Consider the following 25259-nt stretch of genomic DNA (forward strand, 5'->3'; position numbering starts at 1 on the left):
TGCGGGAGGCCGCATGAACAGCCTTGCTACTGTTGCCACCAATTACCACCAATCACTTATTTTCCACCCTAATTTACGAATAAATTCTTTACAAATCCTACCATGTGGATTCATGGATTTTTTTTTTTTCACATTCTGTCTCTCACAGTTGAAGTGTACCTCTGGTGCAAATTACTGACCTCTGTCATCATTTTAAGTGGGGGAACTTGCACAATCGGTGGCTGACTAAATACTTTTTTGCCCCACTGTATATCTTTAAGTCTAATTGTTGAATGTTGTCATTGTGTTTCTTAAATTTGTTAGGTCTTAGTTCAATCTATAGGATCAAGCCAGTCCTTTGATCCTGACCACGTCTCCACCCACTCTGTGCTGGGGGAGGTTTTATTGCAGATGCACTCTCTCTGGAAGATCTGTTCCTTGTGATGTTGTTTCCTGCTTTTATGATCCTTTTGGTGAGCAGGAAGTCATGGATACACACACACACACACACACACACACACACACACACACACGCGTTCTTGCACATGCATACAGATGTTTACACATACAGACACATAGTGTCTTGTTTTAGAACCATTTGGCGGGTTTACGGTGGGAGGCGCTTTTGCAATAAAAGGCAGCAAGCGGAGGCCGGATTTGGGGTCATTTTGTGGTAGATACCGATGAGGCCTCCTTTGCAAGCAAATCGATCGATCGCTGACTGTCTTGTTTTCCTCATGATGAATAAGTCCCTAGACTAGCGGAGCTTGTGGAAACACAGACCCAACAATCTTCTTCTCTTTGACTTCAATTGCTTCTTCTACATTGTCCAACTAGTCTCTATATACTATAATAATTTCTGTCTTTTCAATTGTGCCTACTTTTTTCCTGTAACGTTACGTTGATTATACCCTATAAACCTTATCTTTACTGTGTTTTATATTAAATCCTTTTAATCTCCTGTACTTCCTTCAAAGAAATTGTGTCCTCAGCAAATCCACATGTCCTGAGGATGCAGGAATCTGTGTTTGAAATCCTTGGAGATGCTGTTAAAGCGAATAGGGACCCACAAAAAGACCAGACACAAGAATCAAAAGGTCAAAACGGTCCACAAACATTCTCCATGGTGTTGCCAGAAGGTGGCACCACACCTAAGTTACAGTCAGCTGGGACCGCAGGCTGCAATTTTTCAGACAATAAGAAAGATGCGTTACATCTTAATTCATTTTATTCATAGGATAAAGTAAATGTGTTTACATATTGCCTGGTTAAATGACAGACATTTACGACTTACAGTAATAATATTTTCAGTGCAACATAAAAAAAAAAAAAACATGGTTTGTCTCTTCATGAATCAAAACAGACTCACATCCTGTAAGACAACAGGGACTAATGAAAACACATTGCACATTGGTAAGCTGCAACAGAAGTGGCACAGCAGTGACACTGATAATTACCTCACGATGAATGGCCAAATAAACAGTAACGGATCTGATAGTTTGACCCAGAAGGTGAACTGTTCTGACATTTAGCCTTTTCTTGTTATCAGAAGATGGGAATAATGTTGAGTCTGTATGCTGTTTGTGGACACAGCCAGTGAAGTTTAACTTGCTAAACTTTTGCCAAAATATAAGACAACAAAGATGCACCAGTCAATTAAATGCATGAAACAAAATGGAACACAAGCTGCGATTCTGTGAGGCCTGATCTCAAGCTTTTTAAGTTTGACGCAGCATCCAGAAGAACTTTTGTTCAAACTCCTGTTTCTCCCACTGTGTTCAAATGAACCCTGTCAGGGTAATGTCCCATTGGTCTGCCCCTTTTCTCACAGGAGGACACTTTGTGGGTCTTTTGATGCCTCAATAGACTTTTGTTATGGATGAAAGACTTTCCACACTGACCACATACAAATGATTTAACTCCATACTGGATGAGCCGATGTGATTTTAAGCCCTTCTTTTGAGTTTAAGCCTTTCCACAGTGACCACATACAAATTTTTTAGTACCAGAGTGGATGAGCTGATGTGATTTTAAGTGACAAATGCCAGTAAAAGATTTTCCGCACTAGTCACGGCTGAAAGGTTTCTCTCCACTGTGGATGCGCTGATGCATTTTTAACCTATCAATCCCAGTAAAAGACTTTCCACACTGATCACAGATAAATGATTTAACTCCAACATGGATCATATAATGTCTCTCTAAGTGACCTTTTTGAGTAAAAGACTTTCCACACTGATCACAGTTGAAAGCTTTAAATTCAGTGTGGACGACCTGATGTGTTTTTAAGCTGGATCTATGAGTAAAGGTCTTCCCACACTGCTCACAGCTGAATGGTTTCACACCGGTGTGGATCCGCTGATGTGATTTCAAGCTACCAATCTGAGTAAAAGACTTTCCACACTGATCACAGCTGAATGGTTTCACCCCCGTGTGGATCAGCTGATGTGATTTCAAGTTACCAATCTGAGTAAAAGACTTTCCACACTGATCACAGCTGAATGGTTTCACACCGGTATGGATCAGCTGATGTGATTTCAAGCTACTAACCTGTGTAAAAGACTTTCCACACTGATCACAGCTAAATGGTTTCACACCGGTATGGATCAGCTGATGTGATTTCAAGTTACACATATGAGTAAAAGACTTTCCACACTGATCACAGCTGAATGGTTTCACACCGGTATGGATCAGCTGATGTGATTTCAAGCTACCAATCTGAGTAAAAGACTTTCCACACTGATCACAGTTGAAAGCTTTAAATTCAGTGTGGACGACCTGATGTTGTTTTAAGATGCATCTCAGAGCAAAGGTCTTCCCACACTGATCACAGCTGAATGGTTTAACTTTGCTGTGGACAACCTGATGTTCTTTTAAGCTGGATCTATGAGTAAAGGTCTTTCCACACTGATGACAGCTGAATGGTTTCACATCGGCGTGGATCAACTGATGTGATTTCATGTTACAAATCTGAGTAAAGGTCTTTCCACACTGATCACAGCTGAATGGTTTCACACCGGTGTGGATCCGCTGATGTGATTTCAAGTTACCAATCTGAGTAAAAGACTTTCCACACTGATCACAGCTAAATGGTTTCACACCGGTGTGGATCCGCTGATGTGATTTTAAGCTACCAATCTGAGTAAAAGACTTTTCACACTGATCACAGCTGAATGGTTTCACACCGGTGTGGATTAGCTGATGTGATTTCAAGCTACCAATTTGAGTAAAAGACTTCCCACACTGCTCACAGCTAAATGGTTTCACACCGGTGTGGATCAATTGATGTGATTTCAAGTGACCAATCTGAGTAAAAGACTTTCCACACTGATCACAGCTGAATGGTTTCCCACCGGTGTGGATCAGCTGATGTGATTTTAAGCTACCAATCTGAGTAAAGGTCTTTCCACACTGATCACAGCTCAAGCTTCTCTCCTCCCTGTTGGCGCACTTGCGTCTTCTGAGCTGCTTCATAGCAGGAAAAGTCTTTTCCACAGGGATCGCCGCTGGCTCATCTTTACTTTCTGGTGCTGGATGTTTTTGGTTGATGTCATCCATGTGCTGAGGTTTGGGCCTGCTTTCACTTCTTTCTCCTGTAATGACAAAGAACCCAAACAGTGACATCAGGTCTATACCTTCAGCTCATCCACAAGTGCCCCCTCTTACCTCACAAAGATAAACAGTTTCACCATCTGCCAAACGTCTCAGGTGCCTGGGGACGCTATGCTGTGGTAAATATTTGAAGTGAGCTCATTTATCGGTTTTCAGCATTATTTTGTTATCGTTTTTATTGTCAACTCGGTTTTCCTAGGTCTTTTCACGTGCGTCATGTATAAATCTTCTTTTTTTTTTAGGTACCAGTAGAGTTGGACGTCTTGAGACAACTTTTACGTGGTCTTGGTCTCGACTGACTTTTTTCTTGGTCTTGTCAAAAACAACACACAACATTCGAAGCACATTGCACACCGTCGTAAATTCCCCCTAATTTTGGTAGGACCCGAGCTCAGGTACTAGCTGAGGACAGCAGTTACGCATGTGAGCGAGGGGGGAGAAGCTGCTGCCTGCAAGCTTGCTGCAGACAGAGCAAAGCTTAAGTTTAACCAGGTACCAAAGCAAATCACTCGTATTGTACAAATAATGTAAATATGACGGTGTATCACCAAAGATTGATATCAAACTGATTACTTGGCCCATATTACGCTTCTCACTCTTCGAGTGAATCAACAAATGGCAAAATGAAAAGCAGAACAACAATGCTGTTTTTCTTTTTAGAGAGTCTTAGCTTACATGTGTGTTTATTCCATATTTTTAGTTGTTACCCTCCACGGCTAAATAAATAACTCTAAATCGTTTTTAGTTATGTACGGATGAACACAACAATGGACATAAGGGGCGTCTTTCAAAGAAAAAAACTTAGGTAGATGTTATCTTATTGATTATGCTGTGTATGTTGTTCAATATAATTCTATGCCAAACAAGAGGAATTTCAATACACAGCAGTATATTCACAGTTAAAACTAGAGATGGCACGATACCACTTTTTTATGTCCGATACCGATACCGATATCATAAATTTGGATATCTGCCGATACCGATATGAATCCGATATAGTATTTTTTAATCAATAAAACTGTTTTTTTTTAAATATCTTGCTGCATTTTGTATAAGTTCATAATCAAGTTTAAAACAACAACAACACTAAAGCTATTCTGTTATACCTGTATGCAAAAAAAATATTTCATAGTTCAGCAATACTGATCAATCTAATAAACTTAAACCTACACCATCCTCCCTATTCTGGTATTTTAAAGAGTACTTAGCGTAAATATTAAGCAACCTAACTAATAGGGTTCCAACTCCCAGCAACAACAAAAATAAAAAAATAAAAAAATAGGGAACCACCCCTCACGCTCCACCTCATGATGCTTAATCGACGTAATCAACCTTAATTTGATGCAGTGTGAAAAAAATGCACAGAAATAAATTATTTTTCAAGAAATATTAAATAGATTCAACATCTTTCTTCAACAGAACTGCAGACTGCACAGATGGTACCTTCCCAAAGGAAAAAGCACTATAGCTTACTAGGGTATATTAGAATTAATAGTTACTATATACAGTATTGGACTTCTATATATTTTACATCAGAATAAAACTTTGGGTGTCAGATAATTATTTATTAAAAGCTAGACATTTTAAATGAGAATCAGAAATAAAAGTATGTCTTTATGCCCCCTTTTCCCTGTTAATGCCCTATCGGCCCCCCTGGCTAAACTTTGCTAGATCCGCCCCTGGACAGTTACCAGCGTCAGCTACGTAGAAAAAGATCCTCGAGTAGAAAGTAATATTAAATACATTCTAACAACAGCTTATCTAGCTTTAACGTGCTGCTGTTGTTCAGCCGCTGGTTTCCTCTTTCTGGTGCAAAGTGGGCCAAAAACAAACCAGAGAGACGGAGTCGCGACAGAAAAGCCGATCAGCTGATCATTAAGCAGTTTCATGATTGAAGTAGCAGCAAGAGAGGGTGAGAGAGAGAAGAGGCAGTCGCTCCATATATCGGTTATTAAGCTTAACGTGGGAATGCTTTACAAACATTCAGAGATGGACTTACACACTTGCTTTACATAACTTTGTCGGAGATGAAATGCCAGGTTGCTAGCGAAGCTCCACATGCTATCCAGACCACCGACAGGTCCTGCATGCCACAGCCGCTCTATCACGTGATGCATACTGCTCCGACGTGCTAACGTTCTGAGGTGAGTTACGGCGTGTTGCAAGTTTTGTGAGGTGCTTTCGTGATATTTAATGGATCGGATTACATTTTTTATTTTTCTCCGATATCCGATCCAGTAATTTAGGTCAGTATCGGACCGATACCGATACGTAATATCGGATCGGTCCATCTCTAGTTAAAACCAGATATTTAGATACACTTTAGGGAGAAAACATAAAAAAAAAATTTTACTGTTAAAAATCAATTTAGAGTAAACTTGTTTTGTTTTAGATAAATAAATATTGAAATATATTTTAAATTAGTTAAATGTCAGAATAAAGAGAGACAGAGCTTTCTGTTTTTTATCACTTTCATCAAATTTAGGAGCACATATGCACTAAGTTTATTGTTAATTAATAAGAAAACTCCAGACGATTCTATTCTGAGCTGAAGAAGCTTCTGATTGGTTCGTAGAGTCCATGTGAGAAAATTGGTGGCACACCTGTGGATCCATATAAGGCAAAACACAGATCCTGTTTCTTTGACATGGGAAAATCAAGAGATGTCAACCAAAACACCAGGAAAATAATTGTGGAGCTCCATAAGTGTGGCTCAATTTTGAATACAATTTGGTGCCATTTGCAATTAAGAAATACAGATAGTTTCTCTCTTTACTCTTAAAGTTAACAAATATGTTTTTTTATATTTATCGATCTATAAAAATAAACATTTAGTCTGATTTGATGTTACAATTAAAAAAATCTTTTTTTTTATCTTAAGGGTATATAAATATCTGGTTTCAACTGTATATTTGATGATGTTGGTGTTTGGCTTGATTGTCAGCACAAAGAGGGAGAGAGAGGAACAGAGAGAGAGATGGAGAGGAGAATGAGGACAGAACAGAGATGGAACAAGAGCAGGTGAGACGCACATGTCAAATGGTTATTTGCCAAAACTCTTCAGAACATGTATCTAGTAGCTAGTGTATCTTTTTAGATACCATTTGTTACTTTTCAAATTCTATATTTATTAAGTTATGCAGGCATGTTTGTGCAACAAGGCTAAATAATTATATAAACGTTTCTGTATCTAAATAGTACTGTGTTGTATTTATCTGCAACACCTTAAAGGCCGGTCTGTGAAAATATTGTCGGGCATAAACCGGTCCGTGGTGCAAAAAAGGTTGGTGACCGCTGGTCTACAGCTTTCTACCCCTCAAGGACACGTAGTCTAATGTCTTTATTTTTCAGGGCCACTTAATATTACACTATATGCTTATATGGCATTTTAGTTAATATAAAGCATAGAATTGAGGCACTTCAAATATTTTCATCTCAACACCTCCTCCCTGGAGATAAGGAGAAGGAGTCTCACTATCTGCCTAATGTCTCATGGTGCCTGGGAGTTTCAGTCCAACTCACTCACAATACCCATCTGTGTGTGGAATAACCTGTGAAATACATATTTGATGTTTTCCTGTATGTAGAACAAAGCCACACAAAATGTACTATAGATATTACTAAAGTCATTTTGTCAAAACATATGATCAACACATAAAATAAAGAAATCTCCATCACAAGAGTTAGCAGCTTACACAAGAAAAGACGTCAGAAAGAATATGAAAGAAGAAAAGTGGATTTTTAATGAGGTCATGCTGAGCCTCTTGTCCCGATTGTTTTATGTTGGGCTGAGAACAAACAACCAATACTCAGATCAGGTCCAGTACACAACAATTATGTATTAAGCACATATGTGGGAGACATACACGATACCACCCTCAGTGTAGTCGGGTAGATCTCACAGATGTGTGGAGGCGTGGAAGAGATGACCCAAACGCAGGACTCATGGTGCAGAACAAAGAGGATTTATTGGTGCGAGTGAATGGACAAAGCAGCAACGGCAAGACTGACTAGCTGACTGAAAGACTGAGTGGCTGGCTAAATAACTGAACACAGACGGGAACGACAACATAACATCAATGACACGACACTGGACTGGTGGAACTGAGGAACATAAATACACAGGCTGAAAAATGAGTGACTAGAGACAGGTGAGAGAACAGCTGAGCATAATGAACTAATGATAAATGGGAAGGGAGCTAGAACATAATGCACAGAGTAAGGCTAACACAATAAAACAGGAAGTAGAACATGCAGAGGATAAACAATGAACAAGAACTGAAAATACCAGGTCAACAGCCCAGGAACCCTGAGAAAAAGAGGAAGCACGAGAACTTCTTTATTTAAAGGGTTGTACACACCCGAGATGCATGAGCAAGTTACATATCATGCATCAGCGACAGTTAGCTGCATCTGCTTTTTACAACACTTAGAATGCAGTTTCGAGACCCTTTCACCCCCAGCTGTTTCCTGTTGTTCGTTATGAGGCCCGTGATCGTGTATGCCACATCCTGAGTACATCCTGTTCTAACCGCCCCTGTGCAGGAACGTATGCAGTTACAAGCAAAACACTTCTTTTAATGTGTTTTAGTTTAAATATTATTTTGCTTCTTGATTTATTGACACTTATTGAAATACTGCAACATGTGTATTTCCCACAATCTCCACATAGATCACTCCACAGACATCACCTTCATATGAAGGGAAACAAAGAGTTTAACTGAAATGATAAAAGTAAGTCTGTCTCTCCTGCTGCTTTGAGCATGTACATGACAAAAGAATTTCCCTCGGGATAAATAAAGTTATTCCTATTCTTATTCTTAAAACATTAAAGTACTGAGGCAGACAAACAGAGAGGCTAAACAGAAGGCAGAAATCAAACCAAAGTGAGCTAAGAGAGAGAGACCCTGTAGAAAATGATAAAGTTAAGCAACCAGTGTAGTTATAACTGACTTACTCTGGATCTCCTCTCAGACTCAGGAGGGGGCGAGCGGGCCGGCTTTGTAGTTGGAGTCGGACCAGCAGAGACAATGGGCTCACTGACCTCCACTCCCCAAGTCAGTCACCACGAGGACAGAGATGATTTAATCCAAGCTCACCAACAACATCACTCAGCTGTCCTCGTCAGAACTAATGAAATAAAAGCAGTTACATTTAGAAACGTCAGTTTACTAAACATAAAAATATTGCTCTATTAGCCTCGCTCACATGTTCTGTAAAGATTAAATGACTTAAATCATCACGTGGTTTACAAAAACACATTTTTACCAAACTCAGCGAACAATTGCGCATCCAGAAATAACTGTTTCATCTCGTTTGATATGGAAACTTAAAATTACAAAGACACACTGAACGCACCTTCCTACCAGCTGTAACCTAACAGGAGAACGTACGTTCGTCTTCGCAGCTGCGATACATACCTCACAAATTGCCGTTCATCAATTAGATTTAACACGACGCTTCTCCACAATACTTTGATGCGGGTTCTTCAAAAAGTGCCCATTTTTAAAACGGCGGAAAGACACAGCAAAGAGCACAGTACGCACACTCCTCCTTCTTCTTCGTCTCCTCCCCCTGCTGCTTCTTCTTCTTCTTTTTTTTTTACAAACCTTTATTTAAACATCAGTACAATACAAACTAGAGTTAAACAGTACTATACTAAAGGTGTTATGCTTACCAAAAAATGTATACAATAAACAAACAAATAAACATTATTCAGAACCTACAGGGGGAACCTGCTAGGGGGAAAAGTTTAACTGATCAAAGCAAAGAGTAAAGTGATTGAAGGATCTTCATTTTTTTTACACACAACCATAGTTTTTATAGCTTTTGGGTTAGTAGAGTTCTTAATTGAATTAAGATATTGCACAAGCTCATAGGAAAATACATAAAAAGAGGGATGTCTTCCAAAACGTTTGGATTTGTGAATATGACATTTAGCCATTAAGATTAACAAGTTAATCACACATCTGTTGTTGTCAATGTTGAAATGTCTTTGGTGTTTTTGTAGACCAAATAATACATAGTTCCAAAACAGTACAAATCCTTTAAATACATTTTCTGAGATAAAAACACATAATCTCGGCCAAAAGTCTTGCACAAGGTTACAAAACCAAAAAAGCTGCATAGTAGATTCCTTGCACTTTTGACAAAATCTGCAGTTTGCATCAATGTCTAATTTGAATTTGCTGTGAAGATAATCTTTAGATGGGTAAATTCTGTGTATTAATTTATAATAAATGTCTTTAACTTTGTTGGTAATTAAAAACTTCGTCTTCCAAACTTCGTTCCACAGGCAACCGGTTCCAGAAAAAAAATTACATACGGTTCTGTGGTTATACTATCCTGAAATAAAGATCTGATAGATTTGTTGTTGTTTTTAGAATGCTTAGAAAAGCACATCTTCCAACGAAAGTTTGAATTGGAAATGCCAACGGCCTGTGGAATGAAGTGATGTTAGGTTTATTCTTAAAAAGCATACAAACCTGTGATGGTTTTGAGCCAAATGTTTTTGTATAATCATCACGATTTACAGCTAAATTATTAAATATAGACAAAATGTTTTATAGGAAAAAAGCATACCATTGGAATTGAATAATTGGTCGACTAAAACAATATTATTCCTAAACCAACTCCCTAAGAAGAGAGATTTTCTTTTATATAAGATATCCTTGTTATTCTACATATAATAACTGTGTGGACTAAAGTTCTGCTTCTAAATAAGAGTCCATGTTAAAAAAAAAAAAAAAGCTTGGCGATGAAAAACAGAGGTTTTTATGGGGATTTTATGAATATTAAAATTACAAGTAAGGAAAAAATCAGTGCCACCTAACTTAGAAAACATGATATAGTATCTAAATGGATGTAGGATTAGTAATTAGATTTTTTTTTAACCAATTTATTTTGAATGTGTTATTTAGAGTGTTAAAATCTAACATATTAAGTCCTCCGTTGACACAGGAGTTCATAAGAACTGTTTTTTTAAATGTAGTGTGTCCTATTTTTCCAAATAAAGTTGAAAAGTAACTTATCAACCTCTTTTATGAGTTTATTATCAAGGTGCAATGCCAATGCAGCGTATGTAGGATGAGAGATGCCATCTGCTTTAGTTTTTAATACTCTGCCTTTTAATGATAAATCTCTTAAGAGCCACAGAGTAAATCTGTGTTTGAGTTTCACTAGAATTAGATATAATTTTGATCAATTCTTCTTTCCTGGTTTTTGGTTATTCAAATACCTAAATAACGAACTTCTTGTTTTATTGGAAGGTTACACAAAGCTGTTTTTGAACATTCTTTTATTGCCATAAGTTCACATTTAGGAATATTCAAGTACAATCCAGAAACTTTAAGAAATGTGGAGATTGTTTCAATAGCAATAGAAATTTGATACTCATCTTTTAGGAATAATGTAGTGTCATCAGCTACCTGTGTTATCTGTAAATCTTTGCCAATTAGCGATATACCTTTTACATTGCTTGACTTCATATGGTTAAACAATAGTTGGGCAATTAACTAAAACAGGTACAGGCACCTGTTTTGGGACAGCCTCGTCTTTTCCCTCTTTGTATGTTAAATCTGGGTGAAGTACTGTTTGTTAATTTGACACTGCTGTTATTGTTATAATGCTTTAATCAACGTAGAAAGTAAGTACCAAAACCATATCTATCTAGAGCTTGAAATATAAATTCATGCTTCACCGTGTCGAAGGCCTTGTAGAACTCTAAAAATAATATGAAACCACTGCTATTTATTAGGTCAGAATAATCCAGAATATCTAAAACCAATCTGATATTGTTATATGTCTTTTGGGCATAAAGCCAGATTGTGTTTCATAAATAATGAGTCAACAACCATCTTAAGTCTGTTAGCTAAAATTAGAGCAAATATTTTATAATCATCATATAAATCACCAATAAACTATTTGGTCTTCAATTATCAATCATTAAGAGGTCCTTATTTGGCTCCAAAAACAATGTGGTCAAACCTTGATTCATCGTAGTGGGAAGTTGGTGGTTTTCCATCTTCCATTGGTTTTAATTTTGCACTCCAGTATGAACACAAATCCCCCAACACGAGGATCACCACAACATAACCTAACAGACCTACACCTTAGTTCACAGATTCACTTTGTCTAAGGTTTATTTCTGGGACTTCGCACAATCCAGGAGCAAATCATGAATACATAATGGACTTACATTTACAACATTATGAATGAAATGTGCTCTATCTGGAAGCAGCGGGTTTCCCTCCCCTTTCGACAGGTTGTGTGTGAGACTTTAAATCATCAAACTGTAAATTATACATTTTAAATTGTTATTGATCCTTTACCCCGAGTCCTAATGTGTATATTTATTTTCTTACTCTTCTTATATTTATTGTTTGTTTACTTGCATTGTTGTAACTGGAGCCTCGTCATCTCGTTTCTCTGTATGTAGCGGAGATGACAATAAAGTTTACTTTGACTTCAGCAACAAGCAAGCGCACCGAGGGCTCTCGCGCTCACTTAACGTGTATAGAATTAAAAAAAAAACATCGGTGTAAATTATAAGTCTGTATCATAATGTCTGGTGTTTTCGTGTTTGTTGGTTTGTTTTTATTTTGCTTTATTTTGCGAGTCGGTTATTAGATGCCGCTCCAGCCGGTCAGACAATCCCCCGCCGCGGTTAGGAAGCATGTAGCGAGGCTCTATCTATCTATCTATCTATCTATCTATCTATCTATCTATCTATCTATCTATCTATCTATCTATCTATCTATCTATCTATCTATCTATCTATCTATCTATCTATCTTCGCATCTTTCCTTCACGTCATGACGTTTTTCATCCGTGTTAAGGTAAAGTGATCAGGAAAAGGAGATAGGAGGGACTTCTTTCTGGTGCTTGCCCTCAACTCTCGTGCTGCCCTGTCTGCGCTATTGGCTTCGTGTCCGGTGGAATACGCCGGAAATGGGATGGGTCTACAGATAACCACGTGGGTTTCTGCTAGTGATGGGCAGATGAAGCCCCATGAAGCACTGAAGCTTTTCATCCAATTGGTTCACCCCAATGCGAAGCTTCATGAAGCTTCATTTGCTCTAGTAGGACACCTACTGGACGTAAAAATAATAGCTGGCATGAATTTGAAGAGTGTGGCATTTTGCACACAGCCTGTAAATGTCAACAACAAAAGGAGTGTGTAAAACATGTATATTGTAGTGATGCAGTATACTGTGTATATTTATAGTGGCAGTATGGAAAATGATTATTTGGAAATGCTTGAAATGGAAATGATCATTTACTGTGAGGTGAGGTGTGGTTGGGGTGTGGACAGTAGTTGTGCTTTTGTAACGTTGAGGTATGGACAGCTACACACTGAGGCCTCAGTCCTGCCTGTTCACATTTTATTCTGTAAAAACTAAATTTTCACTGCTTTTATGGCCTTTTTAGTGGGGAGAACATAGCTGGGATTTAATGATTTAACAAATCTTTTAAATCCTTTGTCCTCCACAATGCTAAATGGCTGGGAGTCCTCAATCACCATGCTGACCAGGTCTTCATCTATTTGAGATTGTTCTCCTGAGGAAAGACAATAAAGATAAAGCACAAATATAAATATCACACACGTAACTTATAACAGTTGTATAATATTGTTATATCATTTAGTAACATTACTGCATCCTATATTATCATTGCATTTGATGGCTCACCTGGTCTTGCTCCACAATCGGTGTCCCCCTTATTCTCATGCAAAGCTCTGTAGTGCCTAAGCATGGATGAGGTGTTGTTGTTATATCCCAGCTCCCTGGCACATAGCAAACACTTCACCTTGTACAAAAGTACAGACAGCTTAACATAAATTGTATTGCACCATCAGTATTATGAAAATACATCTTCTGTAGAAATTTACATACCTTGTTGGGAGGAATAAGATCAAAATGTTCCCACACAGGGGAGGACATCCTCCTCTTCTTAGCTGGCTCCATTCTCTCCTGACTTTCTCTCCTCACTCTCATAAACCTCCAAACTGTCTCCAAACTCTCACTAACCGCAACTCTCCATCAAACACCCACATTTTGATTGAAGTCTGAGGGCTTTATATCGCTGTCATATCTCGCGGCAAAGTTCGAACCACTTCATGAACCAGTCACGTGGTACAGCCGGGCAGCGAGGCTTCGGACGTCATCATTTTCAGCTCCTCCCATAAATGAAGCAAGCCTCGATACGCGCTTCGCGGAAACGCCCCCTCCATTACTCGACACACGCTCCGAAGCCTCGATACAGAACGTCCCATCACTAGTTTCTGCTCCCTGCTTCCAGCTTCACCCCTTCTCTCGGTTTGTGGGTTGTAGGGTAAGAACTGAGCAAACTTTAATGTCAGTTCGGTTAGTCTTGGGTAGATCCTGAATGTGCAAAGCGTGAAACACCGCAACATCCGACCCGTCTGAAATAATCAGAAACCCATCCCCGCATTGACACCTACTGGCCATTTCGGCTACCATTACATGTTGATGGATGCTGCTGAGTGACGCAGACGAGCCCTGCACAACCCCAACAAACTACTTATTATACCAGACTGTCAGTAGCTGCGGTCTACACGTTTTGGAGAAATCCCGCAAAACAAGGAAAGAAAAATACTGAGACGGTTAAAGACAGAAAACTTTGTGCTTCAGCAAAATATTCCATCTTTTATCGTTTGTGTTGCTCAGAATAAATCTATTTAGAAGTCAGTTTATGATGCGAAACACACAGAGAAAGGATGCTGTGTTTACTGTAATAAGCACACAGGTTTACAGCTGGTTTTGCAACGTTGCATGTGTTTGGTTGACTTTTAGCTTTCTGTCAGTTCGTGTCATCGGGTTTGTTCTACACACTGCCAATAAAAGCCAGACGCTGGCCTAGATAATTCTGACAGATCGTCAATTTCACGCACATCTTTAAATCCTCCTCTGCTCAGCAGCCTCTGAACACGAGGAAACCTTCCTGTACTTCACTCTGCTGTGGATTTGTTTATGATATATTCACACCGGAAGCGCATATCGTCACGGCTGCGCAGCGCGTGGGTAACGGGTTAGCGTGACAATGACGTCAAACGATTCGGCAATTTCTTTTCAGGTGAAAGTAGAAAAAAAGAGCGGATGGAGCCCGAGCTGAAGATTTCATCCTGTGTTGTTTAAAAGCAGAGGCGCGTTTATTGAGAGATTTGAATGAATTTACAGCGCAGTGTGTGGCTCTCTCCCCCTCTCTCTGCTGATGGGAGTCAATGGAGCTCACCACTCTTTGTCTCTCGCTTTCTGTCATGTGACAGTAGCCGTTCAAATATATTTATATATTTATATAGCTCCATCATTTTGACTTGATTACGCCAAAGGTTTAAGTCCTGGTCACGTGACCTGGGTGTCGCGATCCACGCTTCGGAAGCTGGACGCTGCTCACTGCTGCAGGTCTCCTGCCGTTTATGGTTTACACGCTGAAGGAGAACAAACTGAGGAGCGGAGGAGACAAAAGGAGCGCTGACCGCGATCACTGCAGCTCTTTTTAAAGGTCGACTCTAAAAAGGTCTGCGCATCTACATCGTTATGTACGGCTCATTGTGTGGAGGCAAGTAGGAGAAATGTGTTATCATAAACACTCTCATCTCTTTTTTTTATTCCTTTTAAAGACTTAGATGCTTAGATTATAAAATATAGCACAGGTTATGTGGTATTGCTGTACAGACACGTTTCTACATGTATATGGCTACTAAACACGTAAAATAATAGGCTGGTTTTCACGAGGTTATTAAGCGTGGTAACTGAATCCCACTGGACTGCAGCCAGGAGTGAGTCAGGCTTTCAGGTTTGTTTTCACAAAATACACATTCGTTCACGTCCAGATTACACTTCAGTTGTGTGATCAGTTGGGCAGATCTCATATATGACTTTTGAAGTTTGCTTCTTTTACTTAAAGAGGAATGGGAAGAGAAATTTATTTTCTCTCAATAACTTTGACATCCTCACTCTTTAATTATTTTAGAATAGTTTGTTTTAACTTGGTAGGGATAAATTGATCAGCTTGTTTGTGCACCTGCTGTCACAAACGTCAATTCTGAAGCTATAATGGGGAACCAAACTGCAGTTATTCTGTGTTTACCTGTTAAGACTTTTGGTTTGATTGGATTAAACATTTCCTTCTCAAATATTTCCATCTTGCTTTGACTGCAGCTGTAACAACATTGATTCCAGCAGGATTTGTAAAAAACATTTTGATGGACACACAGAGCTGGACAGCTTTTATTCTGTGGGTTTGGAGAGAGTCTGTGTGTGTCTGCATTCACTTTGTTCCTCTAATAGACAATCAATGTGCAGATGTTAATTCCTGCAGTGACTGCTGTTCTTCAGCCTGCAGAAACCATCCTGCAGCTGCTGGAACAAGTCAATCTTCTTAATGTTAATTTGCGTAGGTTCTTTTTTTTTTCAAGGATGGTTGCCTAACAAAGATCTGTTCTGTGTCCCAGCTGTTCAGCAGGAGGAGAAGAGTCTGACGGAGCAGCAGAAGAACATTTTCACCCACCTGTACTCAGGTCGGCCACTACAGAGGAAACAATGAGTTCAACACAAAAGGTCAGCACAATATCACTGCTAAGCTACAGTGCTATAACTATGTGCACTTTATCGGCTGCTGTTGGTTTTATTACGGTCTCAGGTAACATCAGGCTTAGTGTTGTTATTCTTTCTCAACCTCAGTATATTCACACATAGAGAATCTCTGAAATTAAAACAAGAAAAAAGATCAGACTAAGAAACGGGAACAAAAACATCAATCAATTAAACAATAATTTTTAAAGCATTTTTTAAGTATGGCTCTCTTGTCCTGCATTTCTGCTCATATGTAATTTAGATAAAAGGAGATCATGTTGAAGTCACTGGTGACACCAGGTCGGCCACCATTTGCACCGGCCCCTCCCTCTGCTGGCCCAGTCCTGGGTCTGCCGTGCAGACCCGGTGACATTACCATGCTTTACAGCATTCTTTATTAGCACACACATGGTTGCTGTTCACAATGCACACAGAGCTGCAGCTCTTCCGCTGCCAGCTCAACATTACCACAACCACAGGACCCAGTACAATATTTAAGTCGGCGGGCGTGATTACGGATGCTGTGCAGGTGCGTCTGCCTTCCCTGCACGGCACTGCAGGCCACGCCCCTCCACATGGAAAGTATCTCACTTTTCTGTGGGTCAACAGACTCACTGCAGCTGGTGGCAGTCGTCTTTGTGCTCTCTGTCCGTTGAATGAGAAATACCATGGAGAGACTGCTTTGTTGTTTATTGGCAGAAATGATGTAAAGTGGCTCTTTAAAGTTTGGGCGCAGCAGGCATGTTTGTCACTATCTGCTTACTGAAAAATATACTGAAAAATAAAGAGTTATTTCCAACATGACAGAGTGTTGGCTGACTTAGACTTATGTGGTCAATCTTCGTATGTTAAATTATAAGCTCTACATAAGCAGTCTACGTTGTTGCCAGCATTTATGTTTGTGGCTGTCCTGGTGTTTTATCCCCCTCCTGTATCCTGTTTGTTGTGGCCATTATTTTTAGGAGAAACGATATTTGTCTTCTTTGGACATTCCCGTGTGTTCAGTACTTTTCTCAACGAATGTGTCCTTTTATTGATGCCGAGATTAACATTTCTTATATTGAGACCGTGAATTAACTGTACTAGAGAGGCCAGTCACAGTTGTTGCTGTAGTTACATGGCAACTGCAGTCAAATCTGCGTGAGTAAATTGATACAGGGACACCAAGTGCTGGTGTTTTGTTAAATTAAAATACTCTGGGAATGCTCTATATTTCACTGGGCTCATCTAATGCATCACAATCCTGATATACCATCGTTCCCTCGAAGCTGGACAGGAAACTGCAGGATCTAGGACTGAGCAGCTCCCTCTGCAGCTGGATCCATAGCTTCCTGTCTGACAGACGCCAAGTGGTCAGACTGGGCAGCATCACCTCATCCCCCGTCACACTGAACACTGGTGCTCCACAGGGGTGTGTACTGAGCCCTCTCCTGTACTCACTCTACACCTACGACTGCACGGCCACTAACAACTCCAACATCATTGTGAAGTTTGCGGACGACACTACAGTGGTGGGTCTTATCACCAACGGTGATGAGACGGCTTACAGGGAGGAGGTCAGCGCCCTGACCCACTGGTGTCAAGACAACCATCTCACCCTCAACGTCACAAAGACAAAGGAGTTGATAGTGGACTTCCGGAGGTGCAGAGAAGTACACACCCCCATCACCATCAACGGCGCTGCTGTGGAGAGAGTGAGCAGCTTCTGCTTCCTTGGTGTACATCTGGCTGAGGATCTTACGTGGTCAGTACACACAAACAAAACAGTGAAGAAGGCGCAGCAGCGCCTCTTCTTTCTCAGGAGACTGAAAAGATTCGGCATGAGCCCCCGCATCCTCAGGACCTTCTATCACTGTGCCATTAATAATGGACTGGATTTATATAGCGCTTTTCAAGGCACCCAAAGCGCTTTACAATGCCACTATTCATTCACTCTCACATTCACACACAAGCTACGGTTGTAGCCACAGCTGCCCTGGGGCAGACTGACAGAAGTGAGGCTGCCATATCGCGCCATCGGCCCCTCTGGCCAACACCAGTAGGCGGTAGGGTAAAGTGTCTTGCCCAAGGACACAACGACCAGGACGGAGAGCCCGGGGATTGAACCGGCGACAGATACGCTTCCCAACCCCCTGAGCCATGGTCGCCCACATTGAGAGCATCCTCACTGGATGCATCACCACCTGGTATGACAACAGCACCACCTACAACCGCAAAGCTCTCCAGAGAGTAGTGCGGTGCTCTGAACGGATAATCGGAGGTGAGCTTCCCTCCCTCCAAGACATCTACAGGAAGCGGTGCCTGAGGAAAGCGGGGAGGATCATCAAGGACTCCAGTCACCCCAGCCATAAACTGTTCAGACTGCTTCCATCAGGAAGGAGGTTCTGCAGCATCCGGTCCCGTACCAGCAGACTGAGAGACAGCTTCTTCCATCAGGCCATCAGACTGCTGAACACGTCATAGACACCTCACCTTCACTACTGGAACTTCAACATTATGCACGTCATACTGTATATAAATGCCACTTGTTTTGCACATGTCAACTACCAACCACTGTATATTTTATATATTTTATTGTTTTACTCTATTTAATTTGTAAAATATGTATACACACACATAGACATACATATTTAGTATACACATTCAGTAATATGCATACACTCTTATATTGTACATATATTTATTCATATAACTCTCAGATTTAGCCATTCTTATATTTTGCTTGTTCTTATTTTATTGTACTTTGCACACCTCTGTTGCTTGTAAAGCTCGCACACAAGAATTTCACTCACATGTACTGTACCAGTGTACCTGCACATGTGATGTGACAATAAAAGTGATTTGATTTGATATATGACCATGACAATCTCTGAAAGATATTCAAATAGTTCACAGAATTTCTGCTTGAATTCTCATCTGTACTGAACCTTGCCTTACTGTAAACATTGTTTTTGACAGCCTTGATTTTGTTTCAACCTTCAGGTTTAAAACTAGTTTGAAGTTTCGGTTTGTTCCATGACTGCATTTCACTCACTGCCTCTGTTTGTATCTCTGTCACTGCAGGACCAACATGGAGCGAGAAGTCAGCGCTCTCAGGAAGCCGACAAACCTCACAGAAGAAAGAGAGAGAAAACATACAGCTGTGAGGAGTGTGGGAAGGATTTTACTGTAAAGTCTAACCTAAGAAGACATCAAGTCATCCACACTGGAGAGAGACTGTTCAGCTGTGACTTGTGTGGAAAATCTTTTAGTTTGAGGAATACCTTAAAGACACACAAACGCATTCACAGTGGAGTTAAACCATTCAAGTGTAACCTGTGTGGAAAGTGTTTTACTCTAAAGAATAACCTAAATAGTCATACGCTCATCCACACTGGAGAGAAACCATTCAGCTGTGACTTGTGTGGAAAACCTTTTAGACAGAAGAGTGGGCTAAAAAATCACCAACTCATCCACAGTGGAGTTAAGGCTTACAAGTGTGATCAGTGCGGTAAATCTTATACTCGCAACGATGCCTTACAGACTCATCAAGTTTCCCACTCTGGAATTAAGGCGTACAGCTGTGACTTTTGTGGGAAAACCTTTAACAACCTTGGACGCCGAAATAAACACCAACGCATTCACACTGGAGAGGATGTGTACTGCTGTGATCAGTGTGACAAATGGTTTACAACATATGCAAACTTACAAATCCACAAAATTACCCACACCGAAGAGAGATCCTATAAATGTGACCTGTGTGAGAAGGCTTTTAAATATCCACATTCCCTGAAAGAACACCAACAGATCCACACCAGAAAGAGACTCTCCAAGTGCAGTTACTGTGAGGTATGTATTTATATTGTTATCTTGTCATTTTAGCCTGACTGTTTGGAACAACTCGGCTTATTCAATTGTGTTTGCATGTTAGTAATTCTACTACATTTCAATGGGACACTGGTTGAGTCATCCAATTTAGTTTCAGTTGTGAATTTGCTTACATTTTTTGAAATAAAAATTGCATTTTGTAGTACTGGTCATCGTTATGTCTACTATTACTACTGGTAGAATTTGTGACAAAGGGCAGCGAGTCCAACACCCATCGGGAGTGAGTCTGACTTGTTGCCGGTAATATAGACTATTGTTTAAGGATGCAATGGATTGAATTTATGTGTCTGTATGTGTAGTAGGATTTCAACAGTACCATATTCCTGTCCTTCTTGTCAGGTGGACCCAGCAGTCAGATCTATTTTTGCACTCAGATTTACTTTAAACTTTTCATTACAGTGGCCTTATTGCTGTATTGCTGCAGAATTGTGTCAGTATTAGAGTGATGTTATTGTGGAATTACTGTTACTTGTTGTGGTACCACTGTATTATTATATTGTTATTATCATGGTATAGGATTGGGCAATTTGCTTGAAAGTTCAGTTGTTCTGTTGACCCCGGTGGCATTGCCAGTGAATGAGGGTAACAGTGCCAGGAAGCTGAGGAGTCTCCAGTTTTGGTAGTGATCTGTAACATAACCTAAATGTTATAATTGAAACCATAAAAATTATGTAGGGACTCTTTTCTTTCTTTCTTTTTTTTAAGTGACATTCAGGATAAAAATGTTGAAGGACTGACTTACACTCTCTTTGTGTCTTTGTTTAGAAGCAGAGCGACACAGATGGATCCAGTTCTCAACCCTGTCATCACTGTGGTGGTGGGAAAGTATTTCATTGTGACCTTTGTGGAAAAACTTTCTATCATCAAAGGAATCTAAAAATACATCAACGTGGACATACTGGACAAAAGTTGAACTACTGCAAAGAATGTGGCAGAGGCTTCCCCACACCTAGTGCATTAAAACGCCATGAACTCATTCACAGTGGGGTTAAAAAGCACGTCTGTGACCAGTGTGGGTCATCCTTCACCACTGCAGGTCAGCTTAAAGCACATAAACGAGTCCACACAGGAGAGAAACCATACAAGTGCACATACTGTGACAAAAGCTTCTCTCATTCAAATAGCCGTATACTTCATGAACGTACACACACTGAAGGAAACTACAGCTGTGACCAGTGTGACAAAAGCTTCAAGAATCTCAGTTCATACTCCAGACACAAACGATCCCACGCTGTAAATAAACAGTTTCAGTGTGACCAATGTGCAAAAACATTCACTTCATTATCTGCTCTGTGCAAACATCAACATGATCATACAGGGCTGAAATCACTCCCATCATTTGGTCACAGTGAATCCGAAGAGATGAAAATCTCCTCTTCTGGTTGCAGGGACGGACTTAAAAGCCTTGAGATCAGGCTCCACAGAGTTCAGATGAAATCTCCTGTAAAGGGTGTCAGCTAATATCACAGTTAGATCTGATGAGGTAGTGTTTCTGGGCTTGCAGTGAGTAATAAAGTTCAAATGTAAGAATCTGCATATACAGCATATATATAACAAGTATTTTTCCTAGAAGCTCTTCATGCTCCAAAATGTCCCAGTTACATTTTAGTCTCTTCCCTTCAAAACAGTAATATTTGGTGGTAGTAGTACTTGTGTTATAAAGTTGCAGAAATACCTCTTGTGAGTCAGTGAGCGTGCCTGTGTAGCCATTATTTAATTAGGCTGAAGAACACATTCTTATTTGCATTGGTGGCTTGCAGAAGGAAAAGCCACTTGAAGAAATGGGGTTAAGTTGTAATAGATATATTGTATGACTGAGAACTAATTCTGCATTGATTTTGAATATTCAACATGTGGTGAATACTGAAAGGAAGTGTAAGTCTCACAGCACGTATACTGGCATGTTCAGACTTGCTCATAGAGGGAGGGTGAGTGATAGGGATCCATGGAGATAATCCAATAATCAGTGTTTTGAGAAGATTCAATCGTCCTTCCTCCGAACTCTGTGCAGAGCAGACACACCTGGAAGATGGGATTATACTGAGGATTTGCAGTTGGATTATAAAGCAGAGTGCAGGAGGATTAACCATCACCAAACAAATACCATCCAAGAAATGGATCTGTAAGACTTTTCTACTAAGCTCACTGTACTGTACTGGATTGTAAACAGTGAGGAAATCAAGGGACATCAGATGGAGTTGGTACTTTGACATCTTTTTTCATCAAACATGCAGGGAACAACAAAACATACAGAGCATCTATGCCTCCCCTTTTCTTCACACCACATTCTGGTTTTGACGCTCCTACTCTGTGCTGTAGTAAATTCTATTTGACAAGCAGTTTCTGATGCGCCAGAACACGACACCGCACCAGAGTTCCCTTCACCGTCAAGCAGCAAGTCAGAGGAGTGACAGGTGTATTGTTCGTACCGCTCCAACTCTGAGCACTATCTGTTTCAGTGCACCTACTTCAGTCAACTGACTACAGGTCAGAAGTGTACGTGGGTGCAGGCTAATAAGAAGTGTTGGCACTCTGGCTATGACCACTAGACTGCAAGGTGTTGACGTAAAAGGACGTGAAAGCAATGTAAAGAGACCCACCTGGATGGCCTCTTATGCTGTGAATGTACATAGTAGTGGTGGATAAGCAGAGGAAGACAGCCGTGGTGAAAGATGTAGCTGTGCCAAATGAGGAGAACATCAGATCATCCACGCTGGAGTGAAACCTTTCAACTGCCATCAATGTTGCAAGTCCTTTGGTCAGATTAGCATCTTAAGTTTGCATAAGCTTATCTAAGCTGGAATTAAACCTTTAAGTTGTGCTCAGAGTGGAAAGTTCTTTGGTAGTTTTTATCATGTAAAAAATAGTGCTGTTAGAGTTAATCTCGTTAAAATGACGTTAACACCGTAACTGCACATGAACTGAATAATAATAATGCAAACTGCAGATGTAAGCATTATTGTGCTGACCTTTGTGGAAAAACATTCAGAGTGCCGTGTGCTCTAAAAACACCCCAACACATGAATACTGCACACACTGCTGTGACAAAACTGCCAGACCATTGGGTCAAACTTTCAAAGTTTAAGATCAGGCTTCACAGAATTCAGCTTTAATCTCCTGTTTAGTGTTACTGCGAGAAAGTCCATCAGATCAGTTATGACCTCAGACGTGCTGTCTGGTGCAAGCAAGTATTTTTAAACTTTTAAAGTATTCAGCTAAGTATTAGAAAAGTACCGGGACTGTTAGGATTATCAAGTAAATAAAAAGACTACAGATGTGATGTTTGCTTTGAGGATTTGATCCAGAAGTACAGACAATGAAATTTACCATGTAAACTTCCTGATAACAGCTGCATTTACACCGTGTTGTACTGGATGCTTCAAAGAAATGAATATGTAGACTGTATGCTAATCTGAGGCTTTGTTTTACATAATCAGATGTTTATAGTCACCTTATACATTTATAAGCTACATACCAAGAAATCAAAATTACTCAGAGTAAAATTTGTCTCCATTCTGATAAAATACCTAAAATTATGCAACACTTAAAGTTACTCATGCATTCTCTGAATTTACTTACACATTACTTAAAATTAACAACAAGAAACTTTTTTCCTGCAAAAAACTGGTGTTTCACATCTTTATTCTAGTGTACCTAATTTTAAATATTTGTGCTTAAAGCCTTTGAGATTCCAGAACCTCAGCAGATGTAGTTGGTTAACCTAGTACATACTTTTTATTTCGTTTCATGGATTAAATTGACTGCATGCATTTTTGTTGTCTCTGGTTTTGGCAAAAGCACAACCAGTTAAGCTTTGCTAGCTGTGTATGAACACTTAACTTGCGGCTTGTCTAAATGTTGCTTTAACAAAACCTTTTAGCAGCATGTACATGTTCATATAGCAGCGCTTAATTCTGTAAGTATTCTAAAAACAGTTGTTTGTAATAAAGGATATGAAGTGTAACAATTAGTGCTAAAGCTTTATTGTTACAGCAATATGTATTTTCTCCACTAGGTGGAACCTTTGCTAACTGCCTGTCAGAACTTAACAGATTTTGAAATATCCATGTCTCCCATTGAATAATGGAGGTGAAAAAACACCTGTCTGAAGCTGGCAGCCAGCATTTGCAGAGACTTCCTTTGAATTGTTGTTATTTATTTATTTATGTATTAGGTCTTCTGATTTTACTTAAACTGTGCAATAAATAGCAGCAGAATTCTGTCAGAACCTCCTGATTCTTGTCAGTGGAGTCGGTGCTGCGCCATTTCTGTTCTAGTTTACTCATGTGAAATGTCCTATAAATGTCTTTGTTGTTTTAAAATTTGAGTTTGTTTTGCTGCATGAGGAGATAAAAGTACAAAAAAAGGTTTTTATTGATCCTATAAATAATAAAATATACACAAAGTTAGCTTACGTGCAGTTTTGACTCTGGTACTTACTGCTCAGTATCTTATAAATGTCAAATATGGTTCTTATCAAGTGCTCAATTTAATTTTAATTACAACATCAAAGCTTGAGGTAAATACCCTACAGTATATATATAATAGAATCACTAATGAACTGATTACTTTAATGTTTTTGGCATACAATATGCAGTTATTAAAAATTCATGTCAGTCATGATAACTGTTTGGATTACCATGTATCATATGGCTTGTGAAAATAAAAGGGAAGTGGTTTCAAAGTTAAAGACAGAACACCACTGTGTGGCCACTACCAGCTCCACCACCATCATCAAGTTTGCTGACGACACCGTCGTGGTGGGCCTGATCTCTGATAACAACGAGACGGCCTACCTGAAGGAGATTAGGAATCTGGAGAACTGGTGCCAGAGGAACAACCTCCTTCTAAACGTCAGTAAGACAAAGGAGCTGATAGTGGACTTCAGCACTAAGCAGGAGAGGAACTACCAGACCCCCGTCATCAACGAGTGCCCAGTGGAGAGAGTGGACAGCTTCAAATACCTCGGAGTTCACATCACGCAGGACCTGTCATGGTCCTGTCACATCAACACCGTGGTGAAAAAGGCCCGACAGCGTCTCTACCACCTCAGACGCTTGAGAGACTTCCAACTGCCCTCCAAGGTGCTCAGGAACTTTTACTCGTGCACCATAGAGAGCATCCTGGCGGGAAACATCTTAACCTGGTTCGGGAACAGCACCATGCAGGACAGACGAGCTCTACAGAGGGTTGTGCGGTCAGCTGAGC

At 39.9% G+C, this 25259-nt stretch overlaps 2 protein-coding genes across 3 annotated transcripts; one reads left to right on the top strand and one right to left on the bottom strand.

Annotated features, from left to right (window-relative positions):
• Nucleotides 1-1158: 1158 nt before the first annotated feature.
• LOC147321689 (uncharacterized) lies at nt 1159-9157 on the bottom strand. Its single transcript, XM_086305828.1, has 3 exons — nt 9009-9157; nt 8546-8718; nt 1159-3569 (listed from the first exon to the last, which is right to left on the bottom strand). Exon 3 carries the CDS (start codon nt 3532-3534, stop codon nt 2044-2046), a length of 1491 nt encoding a protein of 496 aa, XP_086161954.1. The 5' UTR covers nt 3535-3569; nt 8546-8718; nt 9009-9157; the 3' UTR covers nt 1159-2043.
• A 6555-nt stretch (nt 9158-15712) lies between these two features.
• LOC147321690 (uncharacterized) lies at nt 15713-24567 on the top strand. 2 transcript variants are annotated; one of them, XM_086305827.1, is made up of 3 exons: nt 15713-16169; nt 19248-20012; nt 20817-24567. In XM_086305827.1, exons 1-3 carry the CDS (start codon nt 16152-16154, stop codon nt 21510-21512), a joined length of 1479 nt encoding a protein of 492 aa, XP_086161953.1. In that variant the 5' UTR covers nt 15713-16151; the 3' UTR covers nt 21513-24567. The 2 variants fall into 2 exon arrangements, with proteins under 2 accessions (XP_086161953.1, XP_086161952.1); XM_086305826.1 differs by lacking the exon at nt 15713-16169 and having other exon boundaries at nt 19200-20012.
• The last annotated feature ends 692 nt before the right edge of the window (nt 24568-25259 follow it).

Source organism: Aulonocara sp. 'chitande type north' Nkhata Bay, linkage group LG9 (assembly GCF_057382095.1).
Source record: "Aulonocara sp. 'chitande type north' Nkhata Bay isolate Kocher_YH1m ecotype deep benthic linkage group LG9, A_spYH_male_GT1.1, whole genome shotgun sequence".
Classification (NCBI taxonomy): Eukaryota; Metazoa; Chordata; class Actinopteri; order Cichliformes; family Cichlidae; genus Aulonocara; species Aulonocara sp. 'chitande type north' Nkhata Bay.